Raw genomic sequence first — 26,602 nt, 5'->3', positions numbered from 1 at the left:
TTGATCTCCAAAATATTTTTTGAAAGGACAATCAGTTACGCATGTCTTTTTTATGATTTGGCTGCACATAGTACACCTCATAATATCTGTTTCAGAAGCACAGGAAGACAAACATAAAGTCATAAGTGTCAATTTCCTGATCAAAGTGGAGCTTTTCAAGAATTTTCATTAGTTCCACTTTGAATGATGATAAGAAGAACAAGGGTTAATATAACATAGTTGAGCTACAAAGAGAAACACATCAAGAAGAAGAGGAACAAGAGAGACAGCATCTCCTGCAAATCAAAATTAAAATAAAATACAGAAAGGTGCGGTGAAGAAGAGGTAGGAGATGAACAGTAATTTGTGGAGACGTTGCGTTGGGGACCAAATGAACAGAGTCAAATGGTTAGAGCCCTGTATTTCAAAAAATAAATGGAAGGTCATGTTGCTACTGAGGTGAAGAAGAGGTTTTGAGATTTTAGGAGTCAAGAAACGAAGAAGAAACCTCACTGTTTGAGGATCAAAGGTAGGAGATGAACAGTATTTGTGTGTGCCAAATGAAAAGTGCCAAATGGTTAGAGCCCTGTATTTCAAAAAATAAATGGAAGGTCATGTTGCTACTGAGGTGAAGAAGAGGTTTTGAGATTTTAGGAGTCAAGAAACGAAGAAGAAACCTCACTGTTTGAGGATCAAAGGTAGGAGATGAACAGTATTTGTGTGTGCCAAATGAAAAGTGCCAAATGGTTAGAGCCCTGTATTTCAAAAAATAAATGGAAGGTCATGTTGCTACTGAGGTGAAGAAGAGGTTTTGAGATTTTAGGAGTCAAGAAACGAAGAAGAAACCTCACTGTTTGAGGATCAAAGGTAGGAGATGAACAGTATTTGTGTGTGCCAAATGAACAGTGCCAAATGGTTAGAGCCCTGTATTTCAAAAAATAAATGGAAGGTCATGTTGCTACTGAGGTGAAGAAGAGGTTTTGAGATTTTAGGAGTCAAGAAACGAAGAAGAAACCTCACTGTTTGAGGATCAAAGGTAGGAGATGAACAGTATTTGTGTGTGCCAAATGAACAGTGCCAAATGGTTAGAGCCCTGTATTTCAAAAAATAAATGGAAGGTCATGTTGCTACTGAGGTGAAGAAGAGGTTTTGAGATTTTAGGAGTCAAGAAACGAAGAAGAAACCTCACTGTTTGAGGATCAAAGGTAGGAGATGAACAGTATTTGTGTGTGCCAAATGAACAGTACCAAATGGTTAGAGCCCTATATTTCAAAAAATAAATGGAAGGTCATGTTGCTACTGAGGTGAAGAAGAGGTTTTGAGATTTTAGGAGTCAAGAAACGAAGAAGAAACCTCACTGTTTGAGGATCAAAGGTAGGAGATGAACAGTATTTGTGTGTGCCAAATGAAAAGTGCCAAATGGTTAGAGCCCTGTATTTCAAAAAATAAATGGAAGGTCATGTTGCTACTGAGGTGAAGAAGAGGTTTTGAGATTTTAGGAGTCAAGAAACGAAGAAGAAACCTCACTGTTTGAGGATCAAAGGTAGGAGATGAACAGTATTTGTGTGTGCCAAATGAACAGTGCCAAATGGTTAGAGCCCTGTATTTCAAAAAATAAATGGAAGGTCATGTTGCTACTGAGGTGAAGAAGAGGTTTTGAGATTTTAGGAGTCAAGAAACGAAGAAGAAACCTCACTGTTTGAGGATCAAAGGTAGGAGATGAACAGTATTTGTGTGTGCCAAATGAACAGTGCCAAATGGTTAGAGCCCTGTATTTCAAAAAATAAATGGAAGGTCATGTTGCTACTGAGGTGAAGAAGAGGTTTTGAGATTTTAGGAGTCAAGAAACGAAGAAGAAACCTCACTGTTTGAGGATCAAAGGTAGGAGATGAACAGTATTTGTGTGTGCCAAATGAACAGTACCAAATGGTTAGAGCCCTGTATTTCAAAAAATAAATGGAAGGTCATGTTGCTACTGAGGTGAAGAAGAGGTTTTGAGATTTTAGGAGTCAAGAAACGAAGAAGAAACCTCACTGTTTGAGGATCAAAGGTAGGAGATGAACAGTATTTGTGTGTGCCAAATGAAAAGTGCCAAATGAAAAGTGCCAAATGGTTAGAGCCCTGTATTTCAAAAAATAAATGGAAGGTCATGTTGCTACTGAGGTGAAGAAGAGGTTTTGAGATTTTAGGAGTCAAGAAACGAAGAAGAAACCTCACTGTTTGAGGATCAAAGGTAGGAGATGAACAGTATTTGTGTGTGCCAAATGAACAATGCCAAATGGTTAGAGCCCTGTATTTCAAAAAATAAATGGAAGGTCATGTTGCTACTGAGGTGAAGAAGAGGTTTTGAGATTTTAGGAGTCAAGAAACGAAGAAGAAACCTCACTGTTTGAGGATCAAAGGTAGGAGATGAACAGTATTTGTGTGTGCCAAATGAACAGTGCCAAATGGTTAGAGCCCTGTATTTCAAAAAATAAATGGAAGGTCATGTTGCTACTAAGGTGAAGAAGAGGTTTTGAGATTTTAGGAGTCAAGAAACGAAGAAGAAACCTCACTGTTTGAGGATCAAAGGTAGGAGATGAACAGTATTTGTGTGTGCCAAATGAACAGTACCAAATGGTTAGAGCCCTGTATTTCAAAAAATAAATGGAAGGTCATGTTGCTACTGAGGTGAAGAAGAGGTTTTGAGATTTTAGGAGTCAAGAAACGAAGAAGAAACCTCACTGTTTGAGGATCAAAGGTAGGAGATGAACAGTATTTGTGTGTGCCAAATGAAAAGTGCCAAATGGTTAGAGCCCTGTATTTCAAAAAATAAATGGAAGGTCATGTTGCTACTGAGGTGAAGAAGAGGTTTTGAGATTTTAGGAGTCAAGAAACGAAGAAGAAACCTCACTGTTTGAGGATCAAAGGTAGGAGATGAACAGTATTTGTGTGTGCCAAATGAACAGTGCCAAATGGTTAGAGCCCTGTATTTCAAAAAATAAATGGAAGGTCATGTTGCTACTGAGGTGAAGAAGAGGTTTTGAGATTTTAGGAGTCAAGAAACGAAGAAGAAACCTCACTGTTTGAGGATCAAAGGTAGGAGATGAACAGTATTTGTGGACACTGCGTTGATGCAATTGCATTGCTTGTTCTTCTTCGATTAGATAAAAAAAAAACTAAAAAAACAGCAATTACAAGAAAATTAAAACCTAAAGCAAAAAGAAGCTTACCAAAATAGTATTTGCAACAATTTCTTGTTCTTCCTATGGGCAATTGGTTGTCTTTCTTCTCGTCTCAAAAAAGTGTGAAGGAGCTCTGTTTAAATATAAATATAAATATATATAAAATAATAATAATAATCGTTCATTTAAAAGAGAGTGGGAGTTGGCGCTAAAGGCGCATACTGAAACAGTTGGGCTAACAAACGGCATCGTTTTACCCAAACTGTACTCCACCGTACGGTACCCTTTTTATTTAAATCCATCAAGCTATACCACGCAACCAACCCGATCCAACCAGGTTGGGTCGTTTTTTAGGAGTTGATGGGTTGGATTGGGTTGTGATTTATTTATTTATTTTTCTGTGGATCGGGTTGAGTTTAGGTCATTAGAATCACAAATCCGCTTAATCCAACCTGACCTACTTATATTTAATACATATTTAAAAATATATTATATAATTTTGTTTTTTTTTTTTTTTGCTCATTTTCCTAAATAAAACCCAAACCCTAAGCTTTCCTCGTATAGTTTGTGTTGGTTTGATGTTGTGCTTAGGATTATTTGATTATAATTTTCTCTTATTTGTCGTGGTGTTATTCTAATGCTCAATTTAATAATAATAATTGTAATTAAAAAAAAAACTATCAATCCCATGGGTCAAACCTGACCCAACTTGATCTTGTGTGGGTTGGTTTGGATTGGGTTGGATCTTTTTAACCCACACCATGGTTGGTTGAGTTGAAAAAACCCTTCAACCCAACTCATGCACACCCCTATTGAGCACCGTTTTGAAAATTTGTTTCATCCTCTAAAATCCAAACTATGCACCATCATATATATATAGACACACAGACACATATTTGTGATTATTTATTTATGTTTTATTGTTTTTATTTGTCCAAAAAAATGTGAAATACATTTAAAAATTGTTTAAGTTTCTCAAGATATTAAGTATTTGTTTAGTCAGTTGTTCTAATTTTACACTTTTAATCCATTTATTTGTACTTCAAAAAATATAAAATTAATAGTGAAATTATCATAGTTTGTCTTCAATATCTTAAACCTCTCATTTTTTTAGTTCATTGAACAGCTCCATTTTTAAAACCATACTAAAAAAGTATAGGTGTCAATGTTCGACCCAACCCGCGAACACGACATGAACCCAACACGGGTTTTTTCGGGTTAGGGTTAGGCCTTAATGGGTTTGGGTCATAAAGGGGTCAACCCGAAAGCAACATAATAAGAAACATGTCATAAGCGGGTCAACCTGCATAATCCGTAATAGACACGTTTGACACGTCAATTTAATTGTGTCAACCCGAAATGACCCACTTAACACAACCCATTTAACTTGTATAAAATAAATATTTATTTTATTTTAGATTTGTCAAATACCTTTCATATCCAACATATATTTTAAATTTAAAAGAAAAGTGAGTAATTACAACAATTTACAAGGGATATAATTGGAAATTGAAACTTTACTTACCCTAGAACTACTAATACTTTTTTTTTAATTTTTGGCATAGAACTTTGCATTTGGCAAGTTCCAAGGATATTATATTTTTGTTGAACTATGTTATTTTATTTTTGTTAAACTTTGTTATTTTGAATTTGGGTTGGACTGTATGCACTTCTTTCGGAGTGTAAAGAACTTATTTCTAGATGAAAGTTATATTTTTGTTGAACTATATTATTTTGAATGTGGGTTGAAGACTTGAAGTATATGCACTGTTTTTTGGGATGTAAAAAAAATTATTTATAGATGGATGTTATATTTAATATTATGCAGATTGAAATGGGTTGTGTTACATTTGTGTCAACCCAACACGATTCTTTTATTAAGCATGTCAAATGGGTTGGGTCAGGTCAACCCGCTTTATTAATAGGTCGGGTTAGGGTTGAAAGATCATGACACGATTATTAAATGGATCAAGTTAGGGTTAAGCCATTTAGTCGAATACCCCTACCTCAACACAACACGAACCCGACACGCTAACCCGAATTGACACCCCTATCAAAAAGTAAGGTTTTTTTCTTTTGGTATAAACCTAGTGGTAAATGGAACTTGAGACCTTATGGCACGTCCTACAAGTCAATTCAATTTGTGTGGGTCACTTTTCCTTTGAGTTAATAAGGTAGTAACCGTCACAATTAATTTATAAGTATGGGTCAAGAACTTGTACAAATATAGAATTCAAAAAGAAAAAAATTTATGCAAATGGAAAATGAGAACTTAAGAAGAATGCTAGATATGCTATTCATTACTTGTCCTTGGGCATGCTGATGATGGACTTTTTAATACAACTATTCCTCACTTGATCTTTTTTAAATTTCACACTTTTCTGTGAGGGTTTCTAGATCCCATGCTCTTGGGGTTCAACTCTTATTTATATAAAAAAGGATCTCCTCCTTATTGTCCACCTGTAGGGTAGATGGTGAGAGGGGGAGATACTTATCTCATTCTACTATTCTCCATCTTTTGAGGTAAGGGTGGATGGAAGTATGGGTGTTAGAAAATTTTCAGATAGGTCATTTGCTAATAAATGTGGCCTGACCAGTAGATAGAGGTTATTTAATGTGGAGGTGATGGTTGCTGAGTTCATATGCTATTTCTTCTGGATCCTCGAGTGCATTTGACCTTTTAGTCTGAATGGATTCCTGCTCCTCTTCTCTACCTTTGGAAGGCCTTTGGCAAATGGCCGCGGACAAAGTAGTCCTCAACAAGTAGCTGAGGATGAAATGGTCCTCATCTGATTACTCCTACTAGACCTTATTTTGCCATGGTCTCCCCTTTCCAACTAGCTCCTCGGCTTGTCTCCCTAGGTCTGTTAGGGTGGGTCTGCACTACTCTTCCCTCATTTCCCCCTTTTTATCGTTAGGTCCATGGCCTTATTGCTATTAACCAACCCATTCCCCCATTTCCCCTGACATTCTTTCAACATCAATTTAGAATTTATATATTCTCTTTTTCTTTTCTTTTTTTGAAAATTTTTTAATATAAGATTCTTGTAAAGTTTGTAGTCTCCAACCAATATATATAAATTCAAACCATGCCCAATATGCATTAGTTACATATGATTTGAGTTCTTCATATGTATAATAATCAATATATATGTAAAAGTAGAGACCTCATGCAGGAGAGAATGGGGTTTCGCCATGTGGCACACTCTATAAAGAGAATTGAAATACTCTAATGCCACATCAAAGATAAGAACAAATTTAAAAATAGAAACTCTTTATTTTTTTGGTTCAATGTTTCTATTTTGTTACATTTTTTATTCAATATTTTAAGACTACTATTTGATTCAAAGTTTATTTTGGATGTGATAAAAAGTTTAGCTTATTTGAGTTTTTAGCTTCTTTTTGGTATTATTCATGGGTCTTATTGTATTTTTTGGTATTATTCATAGGTCTTATTGTACTATTAAGCTAGCTTTTAACTTTTTTTTCCCTACACTTTTAGTAAAAAGATTTTAGTTTTAACTAAACAAGTTGTTCCCAAACGGACTCTCAATATTTCAAGACTTTTCATTTCTTTCATACACAAAAAACTCTATGCATTTCCATTCACCATTTTCACTTCTACTCCTTTATATACACATGCCCATAATCCTTCATGCCATCCCATCTCAAATACACTCAGACAAAAAACGATGACATTTACCTTCAACCTTTCAACAACATCTACATAACTCCAACATTATGGTACCATTTGATTCTAACTCATATGAGTAGGTTATGACCAAGAAAGGGGGGCTTACATTTTTTATTCAGTGACAATAGCTTACGGTTTTGATGTTGAAGTCGGACTTTGTGGATTTTGTGAAACTTATGATTCACTTTGAGTCTTTGGTCGTTTAGGATTTTGGTTTGATAAAGTCATAAATGAATTTTGTTTTAGAACTAAAGAAAAGGAAACATTCTAATTGATTATTTATTAAGTTAGTTGTTGTTATTATTATTATTAGAACTCATATATGTAGGTTTTTTTACTGCTAATTTGTGCGGTATGAGCCATAGTAATAAAAATAAAAATCGATGATGATTTCAAAGTATTTTCCATTTTTTTAAAGGAGATGTTGGGGGGGGGGGGGGACCTTGGGTACGCCAAACCGTGTCACAAGGTTTCTCCACACGAATCTTTTAATGTTAGTATCTCGAATATTGGCTAGGGACTCAACTTCGGCCCATTTGGTAAAGTAGTTTGTCCTAACTAGGAGCCATCTTCTATTGCCAATTGCTTTAGAAAAAGGTCCCCTATATCTAGTCCCCACTGGGCAAATGGCCTTGAACTGGAAATTGGATTAAGGAGGCCCCTGGGTTGATGGATTCTAGGAGTGAACCTTTGGCATTGATCACATTTCTTAGAGAAGTCTTACTCTTGCTTTTGCATGTTTGTCCACCAATACCCTTGAGTAAGGGCTCTGTGGGTCAGAGACCTTACTCTCGTGCAACTTCCATATATTCCCTCGTGTAATTCTTCCAGAAGTACTTCGACTGCCTCGCAATGCATGCATAGCAAAGAGGGTCCTGAATACGACCTTTTGTAAAGCTTCCCTTCCTCGGATACCCAATACCTGGGTGATCTTTGTTTGACTTGCTCGACTTCTTTTCTAGCCTTGGGAAGAATTCGTCCTTGAAGGTATGCCATAAATGGATCCATCCAACTAGGAGACGAGTGTATACTTGAGATTAAAGCTTTCTCAAGAGGAAATACACTGGGAGATGGCAGGAGCTCGATGGATACATTCCTCGAGAGTGGATCTGCAACGGAGGAGGCTAAAGTGGCTAGAGGGTCGGCATGACTATTATTACCCCTAGAGATTTGTGAAATCTATACCCTCTCATATTGACACTTTAAGACTCCAACTTCTTTCAAGTAGCTCATCATCCTTTGATCCTTGGCCTCAAATTCACTGTTGACCTGACTGTCAACCAACCGAGAATCACAATGCAACTACAACCTTTTTGCTCCAAATTGCTTAGACATCCGAAGCCCCACTAGGAAAGCTTCATATTCTGCTTCACTGTTTGATACTTGGAAGTCCAATCTGAACGACTTCTCCATTCTAATTCCTTCTAGAGAGATTAGGATGATACCAACTCCTACTCCTCGACAATTCGAGGCTCCGTCCACATACACTTGCCATGTCTTCTCCTTCCAAGATTCTTTTGGCCTACTTCCTTTCACCCATAGGACCTTGTGGTGTTTTGGAGCGAACTCCACGACGAAATCTGCTAAAACCTGGCCCTTAATAGAGGTTCGGGTAAAGAAGCTCCCCACTTTGCTATCCTTCTCAAGAAGTCGGCCCTTCTAAGCAATGCTTGCAAGGGACGCTCGATTAGTACTACCACTATATAAGCTTGGAAATAGTGAGGCAATTTTCGAGTAGCATGGATTATTGCTAACGCAACTTTCTCTAAAGGGAGATAGTGTGTCTTAGCCTCCACAAGAGTTTTACTAACATAAAAGATCGGCTTCTGAACACCTTGATCCAATCTGAAAAAAACACGCTTACCGCGTGGTGTCACAGCCAAATACATTACAGCATCTCTCTAGCCATCGGCCTGGATAAGATTGAAGCCCGAGATAAATACAACTTTAACTCATCGAACGTTACTTGGCATTTGTTGGAAATCCTTCCATTTCTTCAGTAACTAGAAAAATGGTCTACACTTATCTGTGGACCTTGAGATGATTCGATTGAGTGCTGCAGTCATACCTATGAAGCGCTGGACTTCTTTGGGATTTTTTGGGGGTGTAAACATTGTATTTTGTACCCATTACAACTTGGGCTCTCATTCCCCAATAATGCCCAAACTCTAAGGCCCAATGCCAATTTAGACCCCAATCAAATATCAAATTGACTTGAGGAGTGTTAAAATGAAAAATATAACTTCTTAAATGAGTAAAAATCTATTTTTGGAAATAAAAAACCAAAGTGGCCCTCGGCCCACGTATGTGGGCAGTGGCCTGCGTACATAGGCCAAAGCATGCATATGCAGGCACACTCTTGCATATGCAGCTAGGGTTTCAAAAAGTATGAAAAAGACAAGTTTTCTACAATAATAATTGAGGTTTGGAATGAATCCCACATTGTATGGGAGTCGTTCCAAACCCCATTTTTTTCACTATAAAAAGTCTTACATGGTATATATTCAAACGCATATCCCACGGGAGAAATCTAAGATTCACTAGAAAATAGTGAATCAAAAGGGAGTTTTTCACAAAACACCCTCAAAACATATTTTATTTGATTATGACCTTTTCTGGCCCCAATCCTTTGAGTTTAAGATTACTAATCATTTATTTAATGACTTGTGATAAATTTGACCGAAGGGAACAGTAAAAAATCAAGCTTGGGAACTCTTTTTTAGGTATCAAGCTTTAACTTTTTTTTTCTCTCTTTTTTAGTCTTTCTTTTACTGTTTAATCTGTTCTTCTTGCTTTATTTGTATTGTAACTTGTTTGTTTAGTGTAGGTTATGTTTTCTTGTATATTCTAAGCATGTTTGGCTGCTAGAATTAGGGTTTTCATTTTTGCTTGTTTGTTTTTGGGTTAGGGTTTAGGCGTATCTGCGTACGCATACTTTTGTATGCGCACACAGGAAGTATGCGTATGCATACAACTGGTATGCGCACGCATTCTCGTGCCCAGAAACCCTAATTTTGATTTTTCTGTTTCTTTTGCTTTGTTTTACCTAATATGCCTCTGTTTTAACCTTCTTATATGCTTTTGAGTTGCCTTTTCTTTGTTCACATGTTTGTTTGTTATTGTATGCTAGATTAGGGTTTATCTTCTTGTTTTTCAATCTTAATACCATGTCATTCATTCACATGCCCATGCATTAATGCCATAGGTGCTGAGTTGCTGCAAGTTAAGTAAAGGTAGGTCATGCATTGAACATGCATATTATGTGATGAATTTGCTTGTATGATGTTTGGTTTTGAGTTTGGATGTTTACATGATCTTGTGATTGCCATGTTTAAGTTGCTACCTTGCTTTAGATATATGATAGGGTTTTCATATGCTAGATGAGTGTTAGGGTTTGTATATGTGTGTGGTTTGGCTCTTTATTGCTTTATGGATAGATATGATATGTTGTTTTGTAATGATGATGCCATGTTGTATGTTAGATGCATGCTAGTGTGTGTGTGAGTTTAGAATACAAGTATTGAAATTGTTTTTAATAAAGTTAAGATATAAGACACAATGATGGGAGGCAACCTTAGTGTTGGGCGGTCTTGGATGCTTAACACCTTCCCAAGAATGTACCTAAACTCTAAACCCATAGCCTTGGTAGTAAGGGTAATGGTCATTCCTTGAAAAGAACACTATATATATGGTTTCTAAATCATTGCAAAAACTAGGTGGCAACTCCAAAAAATTGCTTGCACCCATAGGGGTACTTCAGGTTTTGTAATGCTACAATTTGGTCCGGGTTCACCTCAACGCCTCGATGTGTAACCAAGTATCCTATAAATTTTCCCAAGCTAACTCCAAAGGCACATTTAGAGGCATTCAACTTCAATCGATGTTTCTGGAGAGTCTCGAAAGTTTCAAGGAGATCGGAAAGGTGATCCTTAACGACCTTACTCCTTACCACCATATCATCTATATAGGCCTTCATATTTCTCCCCAGTTGTTTCTTGAACATTTTAGTAACCATCCTTTGATATGTTGACCATGCTTTTTTTAACCCGAACGGCATGACCTTGCAATGAAAATTGCCCGTAAGGCTAATAAAATAAGTATTCTCTTGGCCCTTAGGAGCTAAAGCTATCTGATGATATCCTTGGAAGGCATCAAGGAAGCTCATTCTTGGGTGTCCAAAAGTTGCATCAATAAGTTGGTCAATCTTTGGTACTAGGAAGGGGTCCTTTAGACAAGCTTTATTTAGGTCTGTGAAGTCAACGCATACTCGCCATTTTCCATTCTTCTTTCTCACTATTATCGTGTTGTCTAGCCACTCTGGATAGTAAACCTCTTTGATAGCCCTAGCTTCCTTAAGCTTATCCACTTGTTCTTTTGCTACTTCTATGTGGACGTCCGAAGGCCTGTATGGTTTTTGCTTCTTTGGAAGACATTGGGGGTTAACATTAAGTCGATGGCATATGAATTCTGGATCTACCCCAGGCGCATCATACGGGCTCCACGCAAACACATCCAAATTGTTTATCAGAAATAGTATCAGCTCTACTTTTTCTAAGATTAAGAGGCTTTCCCCTTCTTAGAAATATTTGTCTCTGAGGTCTATGGGTATCTTTTCCAGTCGTTCACATATGTACTTTGGTGGAGACTGTAACTGCTATAACGAATCAACTGGTTTGACTTCTTCCACTTACTTGCACCCAATAGCAGCTACTTGGCATCTCCGAGCCTTACTTTGATCTCCGCGGAGTTCAACAATGCCCTGTTCGGTTGGTAATTTGACTTTCTAGTGTAAGGAAGAGGGCACTACACCCATGGAATGAATCCATGGGCGTCCAAGGATAGCTGTGTAAAGGGAATAAGAATGAACTACTATAAAATCTACTAGCTTTTTCCTTCCTCCAACCTCTACAGTAGTCTCACTTGACTAGCTGGCGTGACTATAGTTCCATCAAAGGCTACCAAAGGAGTATCATACTGGGTTAAGTAACCAGGGGTGAGGCCTAAACCCTCATACAAATTGGGGTACATTACTTCAACCCCATTTCCTTGATCTATCATAACTTTCCTCACATCAAAGCCCCAAATTCGCAGTGTCACCATTAGCGCATCATCATAGGATTGAATAGTACCTTCCTTGTAGGGGAGGGTGAATCCGTTTCCGAATCTGAAATTAGGGCCACAACCATGACCCGGAATGTAGCTTGTCCTATTTTAACTGATTGCTTGACCGCATGTGTCACCCCTATGAGCACCTGAGAAGGAGTTGAGGTCCGTGAAGTGCTTGCCCCTTAATGTCTTGAGGCCGAGGATCTTCCCATACTATAAACTCCTTTAAATACCTTGGCTCTCTAGGTGGCTCATATGATCTTTCAGAGTCCAGCAATCTTCGATCTTGTGCCCTCTGTCTCGATGATATAAATAGAAAAGACTTTGGTTCCTTCTTGATACATCTCCACTCATCTTATTCGGCCAACGAAAGTAAGGCTCATTTTTTTTATCTTCTCTACAATATGATAGACTGGCTCCTTGTAAAATGAACCCACTATCTCGGATCTTGGTTTATGAACTTGGGGGAAAAAGTCTCTTCTTGGTTAGGGAGCATGATCTACTTTAACCTCTTTCTTCTCCCTAGCATGTACCTTGGCTTTAGCCTTGTCATACAACTGATTGTCTTCTAACTTTTTATACTCTTCTACCCACTCCATTAATTTATTCATATCCGTGACCGGTTTCAAAGCTAACGAAGCCCTTAGATCGGAATCGATGGGAAACCCCACTTTGAATGCACTGGTTGCAATCCCCCCATTAGCTCCTCCAATCTCATTATGTAACTCCCGGTAACGATTAGAGTAGGCCTTGAGAGTTTCTCCCTCCTTCATAGGCATAGTGAGGAGAGAATCAAACGACTTCGGGGTTCTACTACATGTTACAAATCGTGCCTTAAACACTTTGATTAATTCATCATACCTTCTAATGGATCCTTTTTCCAACCATTCATATCATCTCATTGCAATGGGACCTAAGCTAGAGGGGAATATCTTACACATCAGAGCTTCATTTTTAGAGTAGATTGCCATGCTTTGATTGTAATGGTTGACGTGTTACATAGGGCTTGTCTTACTATTATATATCGTGAAGGTCAACCTAATGGATCCTTTTTCCAACCATTCATATCATCTCATTGCAATGGGACCTAAGCTAAAAGGGAATATCTTACACATCAAAGCTTCATTTTTAGAGTAGATTGCCATGCTTTGATTGTAATGGTTGACGTGTTACATAGGGCCTGTCTTACTACACATCATAGCTTCATTTTTAGAGTAGATTGCCATGCTTTGATTGTAATGGTTGACGTGTTACATAGGGTCTGTCTTACTATTATATATCGTGAAGGTCAACCTAGTGAATCTGTGCAGCAAATCTGTCTTTTCAATTTCTTCTGAAAATGGGGATTGAGATATATGTTGCAAGGCTTTACTCATGGCATCAGTACCAGAGGCTCGAGGTGTAACAAGGTCTCTGAGATTGTGAAACGTTAAACGTTGAGGGATTTGCCCCTTAGACTTCTCCCTATTTGTTATTCCCTTTTAATATTCCTTCTGTAAGGGGGGGGGGGGGAGGTAACTGTCCTCTCCCTATGGGGAGGAGATTGTCTCCTATCCCTGTAAGGAGGGGATTGCCTTCTATCCTCGTGATGCAGAGATGGCCCCCTATTCCTATGAGGAAGGGATTGCCTTTTATCTCATTTCTTGAGCCGCTCTTTTACACTGTGTTCATCCCCTAGGGAATGACTTTGCACAAGACTCAGACCCCTTTGATGAAGAAGCTCTTCATCATTCCTTCGAAGGTGCTCCTCGTTTTTCACAGCTTGCTGCTACAATACCAGCACTTGCTCCCTTAGCCTATCTATCTCCCTATCTCGGCTAGAGTGAGATGGACCTGCAATATTGGTAGTCGACCTTTCTTCCTACAGGTGGGGGGCAAGTTTCCAGTTGTTAATCTGTGAAGGTTGTCCTTGAGTCTCTTTATGAACTTCAAATCGTAAGTGCCTATCTTCATGAACAGACTCTTCGGAAATATTCGAACAAGAAAGCTAGGTAGGTCCACTTCAGGATCGATTCGCCATGCCTCTCTCAAAAACCAACTCTTGAGCCTACTGCTTTGTGGAGATTCCCACAGACGGCACCAATTATAGGGGTCAAAAGCCACCCTAGATACGTATACGCAAACTATCTAAGGGATGGTGTTGGAATGCCAATCACAATTTATTTATCTAAAACATGTAAGGGAAAAAACTCCACAGTGGGAAACTCAAAAAATTGATTTTTTACTAACATAACTTGTGTTCCAATTGAAACTTGCATAATACAATTGAGAAAATTGTCTTTCCCATGGTATTCCACTATTACAGATTGGAGTTTCTTTCGATTTCTCTATTTCTGTCTATTCTCCTTTTCTCTGATCATCCCTCTTCTATTTGTCAGTTCCTTTCCTTATATAGGCACATTTTTTTCCCTTATCCTCCTAGCTATCTTGTCTCCAGCTGAATTCTCAGGGATATTTTTCATCTTCTTTATTAGGTTCCCCCCTTCCTTATCTTAGAATATGACTTTTGTGGGTATTTCTACTGTTCAAGTTGTCTTATATACATTCAATGCGGCAGAGGTTATGTGGATGACCCCTCATTAATGCAGAGGTAAAGATCTCTACTATTCTTATATGTTTAGAGGGTTTCCCAGGGTTACATATGCCCATTGTGGGCACACTGTGGATTATCTATGTTCATTTCTTCGGATAAGACTTTGCTCAATGTAGTTTATTGTCAACTTCGTGGGGAACGATTCGCAAGGATTCCCTTCACCTCCTAGATGTTCGGGCCGATCTTATTCCAATTCCACTTCATAGGGTCTTCTAAGCTATTGGGCCTTACCTTAATCGGATGAGTCTAGTCCATTCCACTCCACGAGGTTTGGTAGGTATTTGGGCTTTAGATCTCTACTATTCTTATATGTTTAGAGGGTTTCCCAGGGTTACATATGCCCATTGTGGGCACACTGTGGATTATCTATGTTCATTTCTTCGGATAAGACTTTGCTCAATGTAGTTTATTGTCAACTTCGTGGGGAACGATTCGCAAGGATTCCCTTCACCTCCTAGATGTTCGGGCCGATCTTATTCCAATTCCACTTCATAGGGTCTTCTAAGCTATTGGGCCTTACCTTAATCGGATGAGTCTAGTCCATTCCACTCCACGAGGTTTGGTAGGTATTTGGGCTTTAGGTCTAGGTGAAAACTCTTCCACTCCCCACACCTTTTATTATTAATTTATTTTTTACTATTTTTTATTATTAAAATGCTAAACTATTATAGAAAAGTATTTTGAAAAATATACGTGATAAAGTAATAACATTATGAAGGAAAATTATTGAATATTCCGAAAGTACTATAAATGTATACTCCCCCTCTCACATGAATTATGGGTCCTACCATAAATTTAATTAGTGAGACACACAGTTATGTGAGAGGGAAGAGTACGCATTTATAGTACTTCAGGAGTACCCAATAATTATCCCATTATGAAACTAAACAATATCACTCATAAATTAAATCATACTATACGTAAACAATATCACTCATAAATTAAATCATACTATATGGTTATCGGAATAGTTACAATTAGTCCCTAAAATATATGATTTTTTAATTTTTAGTCCCTAAAATATCACGTATAATATCATGGGTCCTTTTTGTGTTAATCTGACTGTTACAATTAGTATTTTATTTTTTTACATAAAAATTAAATAACGTGGGATTGTTATTGTGTAATTCTCTCACTTTTGATTTATTTAATTAGCAACTGGACTTTAAGACATTCTACCCTCTCTCCATATGCGTTAAAAATACTTAGTGTTCTAAAAAAAAAAAAAAAAAAAAAAAAAGCAACCATAAATCTACTTCATTTATGAGTTATGAGTTCTAGCCTTCTAGGGGATTAGAATTGTAATTTCATACTAATTTTTCATATCAATGTTAATTAAAAAAAAAAAAAAAAAAAAAAAAAACATAGACACATAGTACACATATACAATTACTAATAGTCTAATATCAACATTTATTTTTATTATTTATTTTTTTTAAATGCCATCTCTATCAATTTATTATTTATTCCCACATGCCTCTCACATGAGTTTCTTGTTAGTTTTTAGGGTAAATTACACTAACCTACCTGAGGTTTGAGGTAATATCAAGCACATCTAAACATTTTATGAGAGATGCTACGCCTACAACATTTTTACAACAAATCACAGGTGGCTAGTTATTATTGGTTTAAATTTCAAACTAATGCTAAGATTACTTTTTTGCCCCAATAATAACAACTAATAAGAACTTGCCATTTAGGCTCTGCTTGGGAGAAGGGAATGGAAAGGAATAAAAAGAATAATTTTATAATATTCTTCCATTCTCTTGTTTGGGAGTTTTAATGGGGGAAATGGAGAGTCCATTCCCCTTATTTGGGAGTTTAAGTGAGAGGGAATGGAATGGGTAGGAGGGAACACTTATTCCTCTCAATTCCCTTAAAACCTCAAATTTTCATTCTCCCCGAAATTGGGAGGAATGAGAGGGAATGAAATTAGATTTAATGATTTTTTTATTAAAACTCCCAAAATACCCCTATATATTCAACTATTTATTTTAAAATAGGGGTCTAATAGTAATATTGTCATAAAATGATTCCATTCCATACACTCCATGTTACTCCCAAACAGGATTACTTACATTCCATTCATTTTCATTCCTTTATTTTAAAACATTCAATCAAGGTTACTTAATTCCATTCCATTCCTTTCTCTTACTTAAATTCATTCCATTCCAGTCTCTTATGAACTCCCAAGCAGAGCCTTAGGATTTATTGTAAAAATGTTGTAGACATAATCACTTCTCTTTATAAAATGACCAATTTGGTCCAATTTGGTCCTTAAACACTAACACCGTGTAATGCCGTTTGTTGACTCTCATGACTCATCCAAACAATTTTCTAGTTCATCTTGTTCTCTATTTCTTCATTTTCTCTCTTCTTTGCCCAGAACATATACAACACCTCATTCACTCACTCTCAAGCTCAAACCAGGAGGTAATGTGCAAAACAGCAATGCAAAAGAATTGTATATAGTTAGTTAGGCAACGTTTGAAACAATAAAGGAAAGTAGCATCTCGAGTTTTAGAAACTCGAGATCCATATTAGAAAAACGTCCCATAGATCTCGAGTCTTTAAGACTCGAGTTTCATGCGAAAAAAATTTCACCTATAGTGGCGTTTTTAAGTCTTTCAGTGACGTTTTAAAGCCCTATAGCGGCGTTTTTTTTGAAAATTTTTTTTCCTTAAGTACAGATTTATGGAGTCCTATAGTGGCGTTTTTAAGCCCTATAGTGACGTTTTATAGACCTATAGCGGCGTTTTTATTCAATTTATGGAAATCAACTCTTTAAAACTCGATTTTCAGCTTAATTTTTTTCCACTTTAAACTAATCCACATACAAATCGAGACTTAAAAACTCGATTTTTATCTTAGAACTCGAGTTTTAGACACTCGAGATGCTAGTTTTCAATATTGTTTTGAAACGTAACAATTATCTAAAATTTTTAATATTTATTGTTATTTAGAAAAAAAATTCCTCAAACCAGTATCAAAGGATATACATGACCATGTATTTAAGAAACATACAGAAAAATGAAATCAAATCTGTATTCATTTTCCAAAACCAAACCTAGTCTCAATTGGGGGGAAAAAATTTACAGAGCATTCAAAAATAATAACAAAAAATCTACTATTTTGTTCCAATAAATTTCTTTAACTCTTTCTCTCTATCATTTTCGCAACGAAGCTCCTTCAATCCCAATAAGCCGCAAACTTCTTTTCCCCAGAAAGACCCAAAAAACTGAAAACAAAAGGCACCCTTTGTATCTATTTTGCTAGAACTAAGATCGAAAATTGCTGACTTTATTTATTTATTTTTTTTCCCAGAAGGAAATATAGATCAATTCAACCATCCAACATCACTCCTCAAACAGACCCAAATCAAAAAAATTTCAAAATAAAAACCCATACCCACAATGGCAAGAATCGTGAGACCCACAATCGCCATCCACCACGGCACCACCCATCACTACCTATCCATCCTCTTCAATCCTAAACAATTTCAACCATCCAACATCACATGATTTACCGTTCAAACCCAAATCAAATCTTAAAAATAAAAACTCATACCGATGACGGCAAGCTCCAAATTGTGACCTTGCCACTGCCGCCCACCACTTGTCTCAACCCAGCAACCACCGCCACCATCCTCGTAGATCCCGACCTAATTGATGTCCACCATCCTCATATGGCATGAGTTTTGTGGGTGAATCGGCTCTGAAATAGTTCCGGTGGCAGAGTTGTTGGTCATTTACTTGAGTATGAAACCCTTGTGGCTTGGGCTTGAGAGAGGGAGAAATTTTCTGGCGTGAAGAGAAATTTTCTGGCTTTGGCGTGAAGAGAGGAATTTTCTTTTTCATTTTTTTTTTTTTGGGAGAAGAGAGGAATTTTCTGGTGTGAAGATTGAAGAGAAAAGCAAAGAAAAGGAAAACTAAAACCTAACGCAAAAAAATAAGGCTTATTTTCTATAGGTTGTTTTCCAAAAAAAAATTTTGGAAAACAATCTCTCTCTCATACGTTGCATCTCCTATAAATATTGTCTTCTTCTATAGTTATGGGAAACATAATTTTTTGGCGCCTTCTCTCTCTCATGGTAAGTTTTCTCACTTTTTCTCTCTTCCCTTTGCTTTTTCTCTTCTCACAGTCTCACTGTCACTAACTCTGGTCTCTCCTCTTCCCATAGATCTCTCTCTCTGTCTCTCTTTTCTTCATGTTTCTCTTCCCTTCTGTAATGCAATTCTCTGATTAGATTTTTTTTTTCATTCACTAATCGGTCAATAGCTCCGACTTGCAAAGGAGAGCAAATTCGCAGTGGTAATTATTTCATTGCTCTCTACCAAAATCCCAATTCTTTGCTTTGAATTTCAAGCTCGATTTTCTTTTTTCTCTAAGAAATTTTCTGTTTGATGGATTCCAGGCAAAAGTTATTTCTTTTTCATACATAAAGTGCAAAAAAATAAAAAATAAAATAAAAAGAAGAAGAAGAAGAAAGAAAGAAAGAAGTAAAAGATGAAAATTTTAAATATAGTACCTATATTGCTCTAAATTGCTTTTACATGGGACAATCTTTACCGTGGACTAATAATATTATTATATAATGAACGATAATTGTTTAGGAGAATTGCACTTATTATACAGTACATTATGTAAATACATAATTTAGAATAATATTGGAGACTTGTGGTTGACCATAATAGATAATTAGTATACCAACAAAAAGAGTGGACAATTAAAAGTTATTATTATTTATACTTATTGATAATGCATTCCCTTGTCAAATATATATATATATATATATATAGACAAATGGTTGATATATGTGTGTGTGTGTACGTACGTTACTGTCTATATATATGAGCAAGATGAGTGGTAGAGATCATGAAAATTTGACAACTAATTAATTTTGATTGTATCTATTGTCAAAATTTTAGTATGAAAACCAAATTCATTATTGGTTTTTTATTTATAATGATTACATTAGTTAGTTTACATAATATACATGTTTTAAATTATAAAAGAAATATTTTAAAAAAAATTGCATACCAAGCACTAGAAAACATTCTCAAGCTCATTTTCAAGGTTGTTACCAAACATTGGAAAATGAGACAGTTTTCTAGAAAATGCTCTTTGGAAAATGAGCAATTTTCCAGAAAATGTTAATGCTGAAACAAACAAAGCGTTAATAAAAGGATTTAATAAACGGTGCACAAACGGCATTAATGTTTAAGGACGAAATTGGTCATTTTTTAAAACCTTTGGATGTGCTTGGTATTATCCCAAATCTCAGGATAAATTAGTGTAATTTACCCTAGTTTTTAACGGTAGATTAACAAATGTATTGATTTGGCTGTTGTCCAAAGTTTAGACAGTGCTAAAATAAAAGTGTAAGGGTATCTTGTTTTGGCATTTTTCTAAATTTTGATGACTGCGGAATCTAGGATACCCGCAAAAGAGTAGCTCAAGCATTAAAGAGGTTGGGCTTTGCTCGTTCTCACTACCTGGACCTGAAGGGATATTCAAAAGGAATTTGACTGCTATGAAACTTGAATAATATATCTTTTTTTTTTTTTTTTTTTTTTTTGAGAAGCTGAATAATATATCTATAGAAGAGAAAATCTAAGACCATAACATTTTGTAACATTTTGTACCATAACTTTGTCACAACTCTGATGTAGCATGCATAAACATTTTAAACTACTAGTATATTTTACAAGCCTTTCCTTTGTCATATATGTGTCGAAATCTACCCAGCTGGCTCTACTAGTGGTGGGAAGAAGGCATTTAGAGGGATGTGAAAGTGTTTGATTGTTATAGAGAAGGCTGGAGATATGGGCTTCGATTAAATTTTGTAGGAATAGTATATAAAAGATTGAGTGATGAGTCAGATGAACTCAGAACTCAGTGTTGTGGGTCGAGCTTACCAGACAAGCTCTAGTGGGCTTGCTGTCCAAGCCCAAGATTTGAAGGCTCCTATTTATTTCAACTTGGAAATAGGAGAACGTGACTTATTGCTTCTCTAGAGTCTGTGTGCCGAGGAGTCAGAGAAGTAATTAAAAAGGTTTTTGTGTTTCAAATACTACTCAATCGAATCGAAGATGGAGGAGAGGTCGAAGTGGAGGTGGAGCCTGAGGTCGAGCAGGTTCACTTTTAGGTATAAATACGTCCTGCAATCCTATCCTGATGATGATGATGGTTCTGTTTCCGAAGGAGGAGTACGCATTGTGGACTTCCGTGAGGAGAACATGGCTGGCTTGACCACACATGAAGTAATCACCAACATGTTTGCTTGCGCTTGCATCAACGGTTGCGACTGCGGGTTGTATGGTTTTGTCTTATGGAATCCGGCGACTAGAGAAGGTAAGACTGTTGCCTATCCCCAACGTCCTGATTGTCCTGCCCATCTTGTTCCATTAAAATCATTTCCTATTTTGCATTTGGTTATGATCAAAAATCTTGTGGTTAGAATTGTCGAATATAAAAAGAGGTACAACTCTTTTTATGTTTACTCCGTTGATTGCTGGACCCACATATTTGGCACCCCTATTCATCATTCAAACATTAATTAGGGTGCATTCTTGTTTTCATGAAATATCCTTTGATGGAGTTCATTGGATCGGTTTTCTCAACAGCGAACTCGGGGAGAGTTATGATCATCACATAATTATATCCTTTGAAATGAGCCATGAGGTTTTTCAAATAATAAGGTTTCCAGATAAGTTTCTTCCAAATAAAGTTCTTGCCGTATTCAATGATTGCCTTGCTTTTCTTGTTTATGGTATCACAGAATACATCGAGATATGGGAGATGCGTGAATATGAGATTGGGGATTCTTGGACCAAACAACTTGTTGTGAATACCCAATTACCAATTGGATGGCCACTACGATTTCTTGTGAATGGAGAGTACCTTATGATTGATAAAAATGAGGCATTGGTCTTGTATAACATTGCTTCTCAAGAAATTAAGATTCTTCAACGCACAGGGTATCCAAACTCATTCACCCCAGTACAAGCTATCATTTACGTGGAGAGTAGTTTCATTCACGGGTTGAAATGTGTTTTAGAGTTATTGTGCCTCAGCTCCTGGTTATTTGTATCTTTTTCTCAAAAGTTATGTGATTTAGAGAAGATGATATTGCATCTCATATGGATGTTGTGTTTGTTAATTTATGTAGAGTGGGAGCTAGTTAAAGGTTTGACTTTAAGCAGGATTTTCTGCAATAACATCTAAGCTATTGCTAGGTTTGTTGCCTATTTGTTCTAGGGAGATTTACAAAGACTTTGTCACTTGAGGGTCCGTATCACTGTGTGATGTGACAAATTAAAGTTTCATATATTTTGATGGAAACCACAGTTATTGGAGGTAGATAACTCTATAGCTAGTTTTTGTGAAATTGTTCATGTTGTTGAGCTTTTTACTTACAAATTTAGATGGATAGCTTTTCATGTTATGTTATTCATCATGATGTGCTTCTTTCAGCCAAGCCACAGGTTTGTGTTCTGTTCAACCTTGTTTCCATGTGTTGTTGTTATATTAAAATTAAAATAAATTAATGGGGTCGGGGAGAATTCCCCTGATGATTTGTGTGGTTAGTTCACTGTAGCAAGAGCATTCTATGACTGTCATGACATAATTTGTTTCTTCTTCTCAATCCCCTTAACATGAGAGGCATTGAAACATTATTACAGGCATGATGTTCTTTATTATCCTTGTCCAATGCACGCCCAAAACTCCAAATAAGAAATAACCCACCGTTTTCCCTCCTTTCCATTCTTTTCTTTCTCCTAGGAATCATATTCCAAACACAAACAAACTTTTAGACAACGTCATATTCTGGAATTTATATTTTATATTGGTCATCCTACTCTTAGTGTGACCAGGTCAATTTCCCGATGCTTTGAGTCTGACCTCTCTAAGTTCAACAACCATTCCTAAAGCTTTTTTGCAAGGTTCATAAAATGTTTCTCTGGCCTTTTTTTCATATACGAGTACTATATTTGATTTTTGTGATGCTTTTTTTTTTAGATTTCCAATATATGATATGTGCTCTCCGTTTTGCCAATGTTATTCATCGACATGAAACTCCCTGGTGATTTTCTGTTAGATCCTAATATTATATGAGTACTATATTTGTTTTTGTGATGCTTATTTTTTTAGATTTCCCATATATGATATATGCTATCCGTCTTGCCAGTGTTATTCATCGATATGAAATTCCCTGGTGATTTTCTGTTAGATCCTAATCTTATCTTTTTCCATATACTAGTCTGATTGCACTTGCTGTTTTCTTCTTCTTCTTCTTCTTCTTCTTCTTTTATTTATTTATTTATTTTTATTAAATAATCTGCAATTTCATTAAGCAAGAAAGGAAGAACAAGTGGCGGTAATCCACCTTACAAACAAAGTCGATGAAGATTACCATTATTGAAAAAAAGGACTGGCCAGAATTTAAAGCAAATCTAGCAACCACATGAGCTGCAGAATTGCGTTGTCTCATAACCTAACAAAACTTAACAGAAGTAAAACCTACAGAAAGACAATGAATATTGCTGATAATGGTACTAATAGACCAATCTAGGGGAGTGGATGATGATAACACATCAAAACAAGCCTTAGCTTCTCCTTCAAAAATCAATTGCTGCCAATGCTCACGACTTGCCAGCTCAACTGCCCATTGAAGGGCTGCTACTTCAGCTTGGACGGGAGAACATAAGGGGCGGCATCTTCCCCAAGCTCTGATTACATGGCCGATGTGGTTCCTGGCAATGACCCCAAGAGCTGAGTTAGTACTAGATAGTAGATACTACTAAGCCGCATCAACATTGATCTTTACCGAGCCTAAAGTTAGAGGGGACCAAGTTGGTGCACTTAGGATAGAGGGATTGGGAAGGTTACCACCTAGCAGCTTGGAGCACTCTTAAGAATTTAACTTGCACCGAATGGACTGATTTAGGAATATCAATCTGAGCCTTTTGGCAATGATATGGTTCCTCAAGCACCAGATTTCATCTAAAACGAGGGCCATATTGAGAGTGATCAGCCAATGGTCATGAGCAGAGAAGGTTGAGCTTGGAGGCTCCAGGATCAGATTGCACTTGCTGTTTGTTGTCTACTATGATTATCCCCATTTGTCCTATATATGCCTTTGGCATGAGCCAGAATTAATTAGGATCACAGTATAAAAAGAAGAATTATATATTTTTTAATCATAAATTATACAAGTACTACTCGACAACATAGGTTAGGAAGCTATAGTCGACATAAATTCCTGGCTTAACTCACTCACAAATTCTATTACTTTTTAAACACCCATTATGAAACTTAGTCTTAGAAAAAAAAAAAAAAAACCTTTTTGACACCAGTTAAGACTCCAACAACAGATATATAGATGTGTTTACGTGAGACTTTTTAAACCACCATTATAAGATCTAAACTTGTTTGATATTGTGAAAGTTGTTGTATGATTGTGTGTGATAATTGAATGATGAATGGAAACATGAAAGAGAGAGCATACATAAAAGTTTACGTGGTACGGTTTAATGGTTATATATTATATTAAGCACTTGTGTTACAATAAATTAAACCCAATGTAGGGATTATATACTAAAAAATATATGACTAATTCTAGCCTAGTCATAGACAAACTTAAGGTTAAGAGCAAGACTTAGATATAGTACTTAAGTATTGTTCCTTAGGTTCTTCTTTTAAGATTATGTCATGTGGTTTTTTTCTCATAAATGGAAGTGTATTTTTTAAGTTAAGCAGCTACTTGGGCAGAATCTTAAGAGAGAAATCTAAGGAACAGTATTTAAGATACTGTACATGAATTTTGTTCTAAGGTTAATATATTTATTCTACAAGTACATGGGCCTACAATTAGTGGGTTACTTGGGCCATAATATATCTAACAGATTGCTTCATTTTGCATTGCACAAAAGCAATCTGCTTCAATTCCTCATTCAATAAATTTCCGAAGTTCTAGATTTGTAGTAATCACAATTAATTTTATAAATTGCCAAGTGATATGTTTTCAGCCAAATCTAAAATATGATAATTGGAGCTATGGGGCATCTTTCTCTCCATTGCTACAAGGAGGTCCAAACTTGATATGAAGTAAACAGTACAGTCAACACATGGTAGGATAGGTATCATTGTTGCTTGTTGGATATAGAAGGTCAAAATTGGTTGGTAGCAATCACTTGGATCCTAAAAACCAAGCCTATAATTATTTGTACTCATCAATGGAAAGATGTAGATTTCAAGCAGTGGTTAGGCACATAATTGTTGCCAGCCTCATCACGTTGCACAAATTGTGTTGGAAAGCTTGCAGAATAGTTAAGATTTAAACAATATTCATGATTGGAGGTCCAAATTTTATACTAAGAAACACAATTCAATTAAATAGAACAAACATCCGCCAAGCAGGACCCTCTAGTTTAAAAACAAGTACTTGTAATAACTGGCACCTGAGCCATCTTGGGACAGTTTTCTCACCGTTTGCCTCTGGCACCACTCTCTTAACATAGGACAATTAGAATTTCTGATACTAAGGACAGTTGGACAGCCCTTACTAGTGAGGATGGCAAGGATAACAAGATTAGTGATGTAATTAGCCTTTTGAGCTCTCTGGAGCAAGGAAGAAAGATGCAAAATTCTGAAGAGGACCAATTTCCAAAGCTCAGAGAGGTAGTTTTCTCATCTAATGATGTAAACTAAATTTTTTTTAGGCGGATATGGAATATGGAAAAGATCCTTGCCATTGTGGGCAATAGTAAAAGATTCTAGAAATAGTAGAATTGATGAAGAAATATTTTAGTAACATAGGATGTGACCAAAAATGCTTCTCTAATTAATCTGAAAACAATGACAAATCGGTTGGAATGAGATGAGCTTACCTCCTTCGATTGCATGAACCATCCGGCATGGATTTCTTTTTAGTGGTATTCCAAGACTTGCAAGCCAACATATATAGTTTTCACTTTTCATTAGAGTCAACAAAAGAGGCAAGAATTTCAAGCAGCCCCACCTCCACCAGAAAAGACTCCCTTATAGTCGATATCTTCATGATTATATACTCCAACAGGAGGACGTCATTAAAAGGCCATTCCACCCACATTTTGATGTGTTTGTCACATATGGAGTTTGGCATTTACATAATAAAATGGATTAAGGTTTGATTTAAATGAATGTGTATTAAACTTTGATCACTTTTAACTAGGGGCGTCAAATTCAACCTAACCCCTATTTGTCTACCCAAACCCACCCAATTTAATAATTCTAAACTTTTTTTTTTTTTTTTTGGTTTCTCATAATGTATCTTGAAAGTTTTCAACCAAAAACTAATCACTGTTCGCGTCGGGTGGGCCCACGAAGGGGTACAGCACTAGCCTAGGAAATTCTTTTCAAAATGCAGGTAGCAAGATTCGAACCGGGGAGCACACCCAATCAAGCCCAATACAAACACCTTGAGACCGAGAGCCCAATCAACTTGGCCAACCTTGGGTTAATAATTCTAAAGTTTATACTTTACAGCAAGCTACTCCAATAATACAGATGGCTCAACAGATCAGATCCATCATGTCAGGATAAGATTGAAGTTTGAAACGCAACCCATGTCCATGTGGGTGCATTATAAAATGAATGTGCATGGTCAAAAGTTAACCCAAATAAAATATGGCCTTGTCTTGTATAGCTAGAAAATCTCTCTCACCCAATTTGAATTGTGGCCGCTCTATTTGACTATTGAATTATGGCCTTGTCATGTTTCTTACTTTCGGGGTTTGAAAGATCACACAACTTACAAGAAGTCACTAGCCATAAAGAGAAACAATAATGTACCATTGTCATCAACTACCTAAAGAATGAGGAAAACTGCAATAATGGCTCATAAGTTATAATTCAATAGCAGTGTGGAAAATTAACTCATAGCACATAATTCTATTGGCATCAGAACATACCAAGAAACATACCCTAACTTAAATTTTTTTCTCTATCTTTTCTTTTCTTTTTCGTTTAATTTAAAAATCTATAAATGTTTACTTTTTTTTTTTTTTAATTTATTTATTAGAA

The 26,602-nt window shown here is 36.4% G+C and overlaps 1 protein-coding gene and 1 long non-coding RNA gene across 2 annotated transcripts; one reads left to right on the top strand and one right to left on the bottom strand.

Annotated features, from left to right (window-relative positions):
- The first annotated feature begins 20,127 nt into the window (after window positions 1–20,127).
- Window positions 20,128–22,031, top strand: LOC126723340 (uncharacterized). The gene is made up of 2 exons (XM_050426695.1): window positions 20,128–20,890; window positions 21,318–22,031. Exons 1-2 carry the CDS (start codon window positions 20,629–20,631, stop codon window positions 21,761–21,763), a joined length of 708 nt encoding a protein of 235 aa, XP_050282652.1. The 5' UTR covers window positions 20,128–20,628; the 3' UTR covers window positions 21,764–22,031.
- Window positions 22,032–22,938: 907 nt separating this feature from the next.
- On the bottom strand, window positions 22,939–25,800 carry LOC126723341 (uncharacterized). Its single transcript, XR_007654236.1, has 2 exons — window positions 24,984–25,800; window positions 22,939–23,676 (listed from the first exon to the last, which is right to left on the bottom strand). It is a non-coding gene; the product is annotated as an uncharacterized LOC126723341 (long non-coding RNA).
- Window positions 25,801–26,602: the final 802 nt, after the last annotated feature.

The sequence above is a fragment of the Quercus robur genome, chromosome 4 (assembly GCF_932294415.1).
Source record: "Quercus robur chromosome 4, dhQueRobu3.1, whole genome shotgun sequence".
Lineage (NCBI taxonomy): Eukaryota > Viridiplantae > Streptophyta > Magnoliopsida > Fagales > Fagaceae > Quercus > Quercus robur.
This window is presented reverse-complemented; position numbering and strand designations above follow the sequence as displayed.

Excerpts from the sequence above, each read along its gene's own strand:
- LOC126723340 (XM_050426695.1), top strand. The coding sequence starts at position 20,629 with ATGGAGGAGAGGTCGAAGTGGAGGTGGAGCCTGAGGTCGAGCAGGTTC. Across the intron at positions 20,891-21,317 it reads GAATCCGGCGACTAGAGAAG|AATACATCGAGATATGGGAG; the intron begins GTAAGACTGTTG and ends ATGGTATCACAG.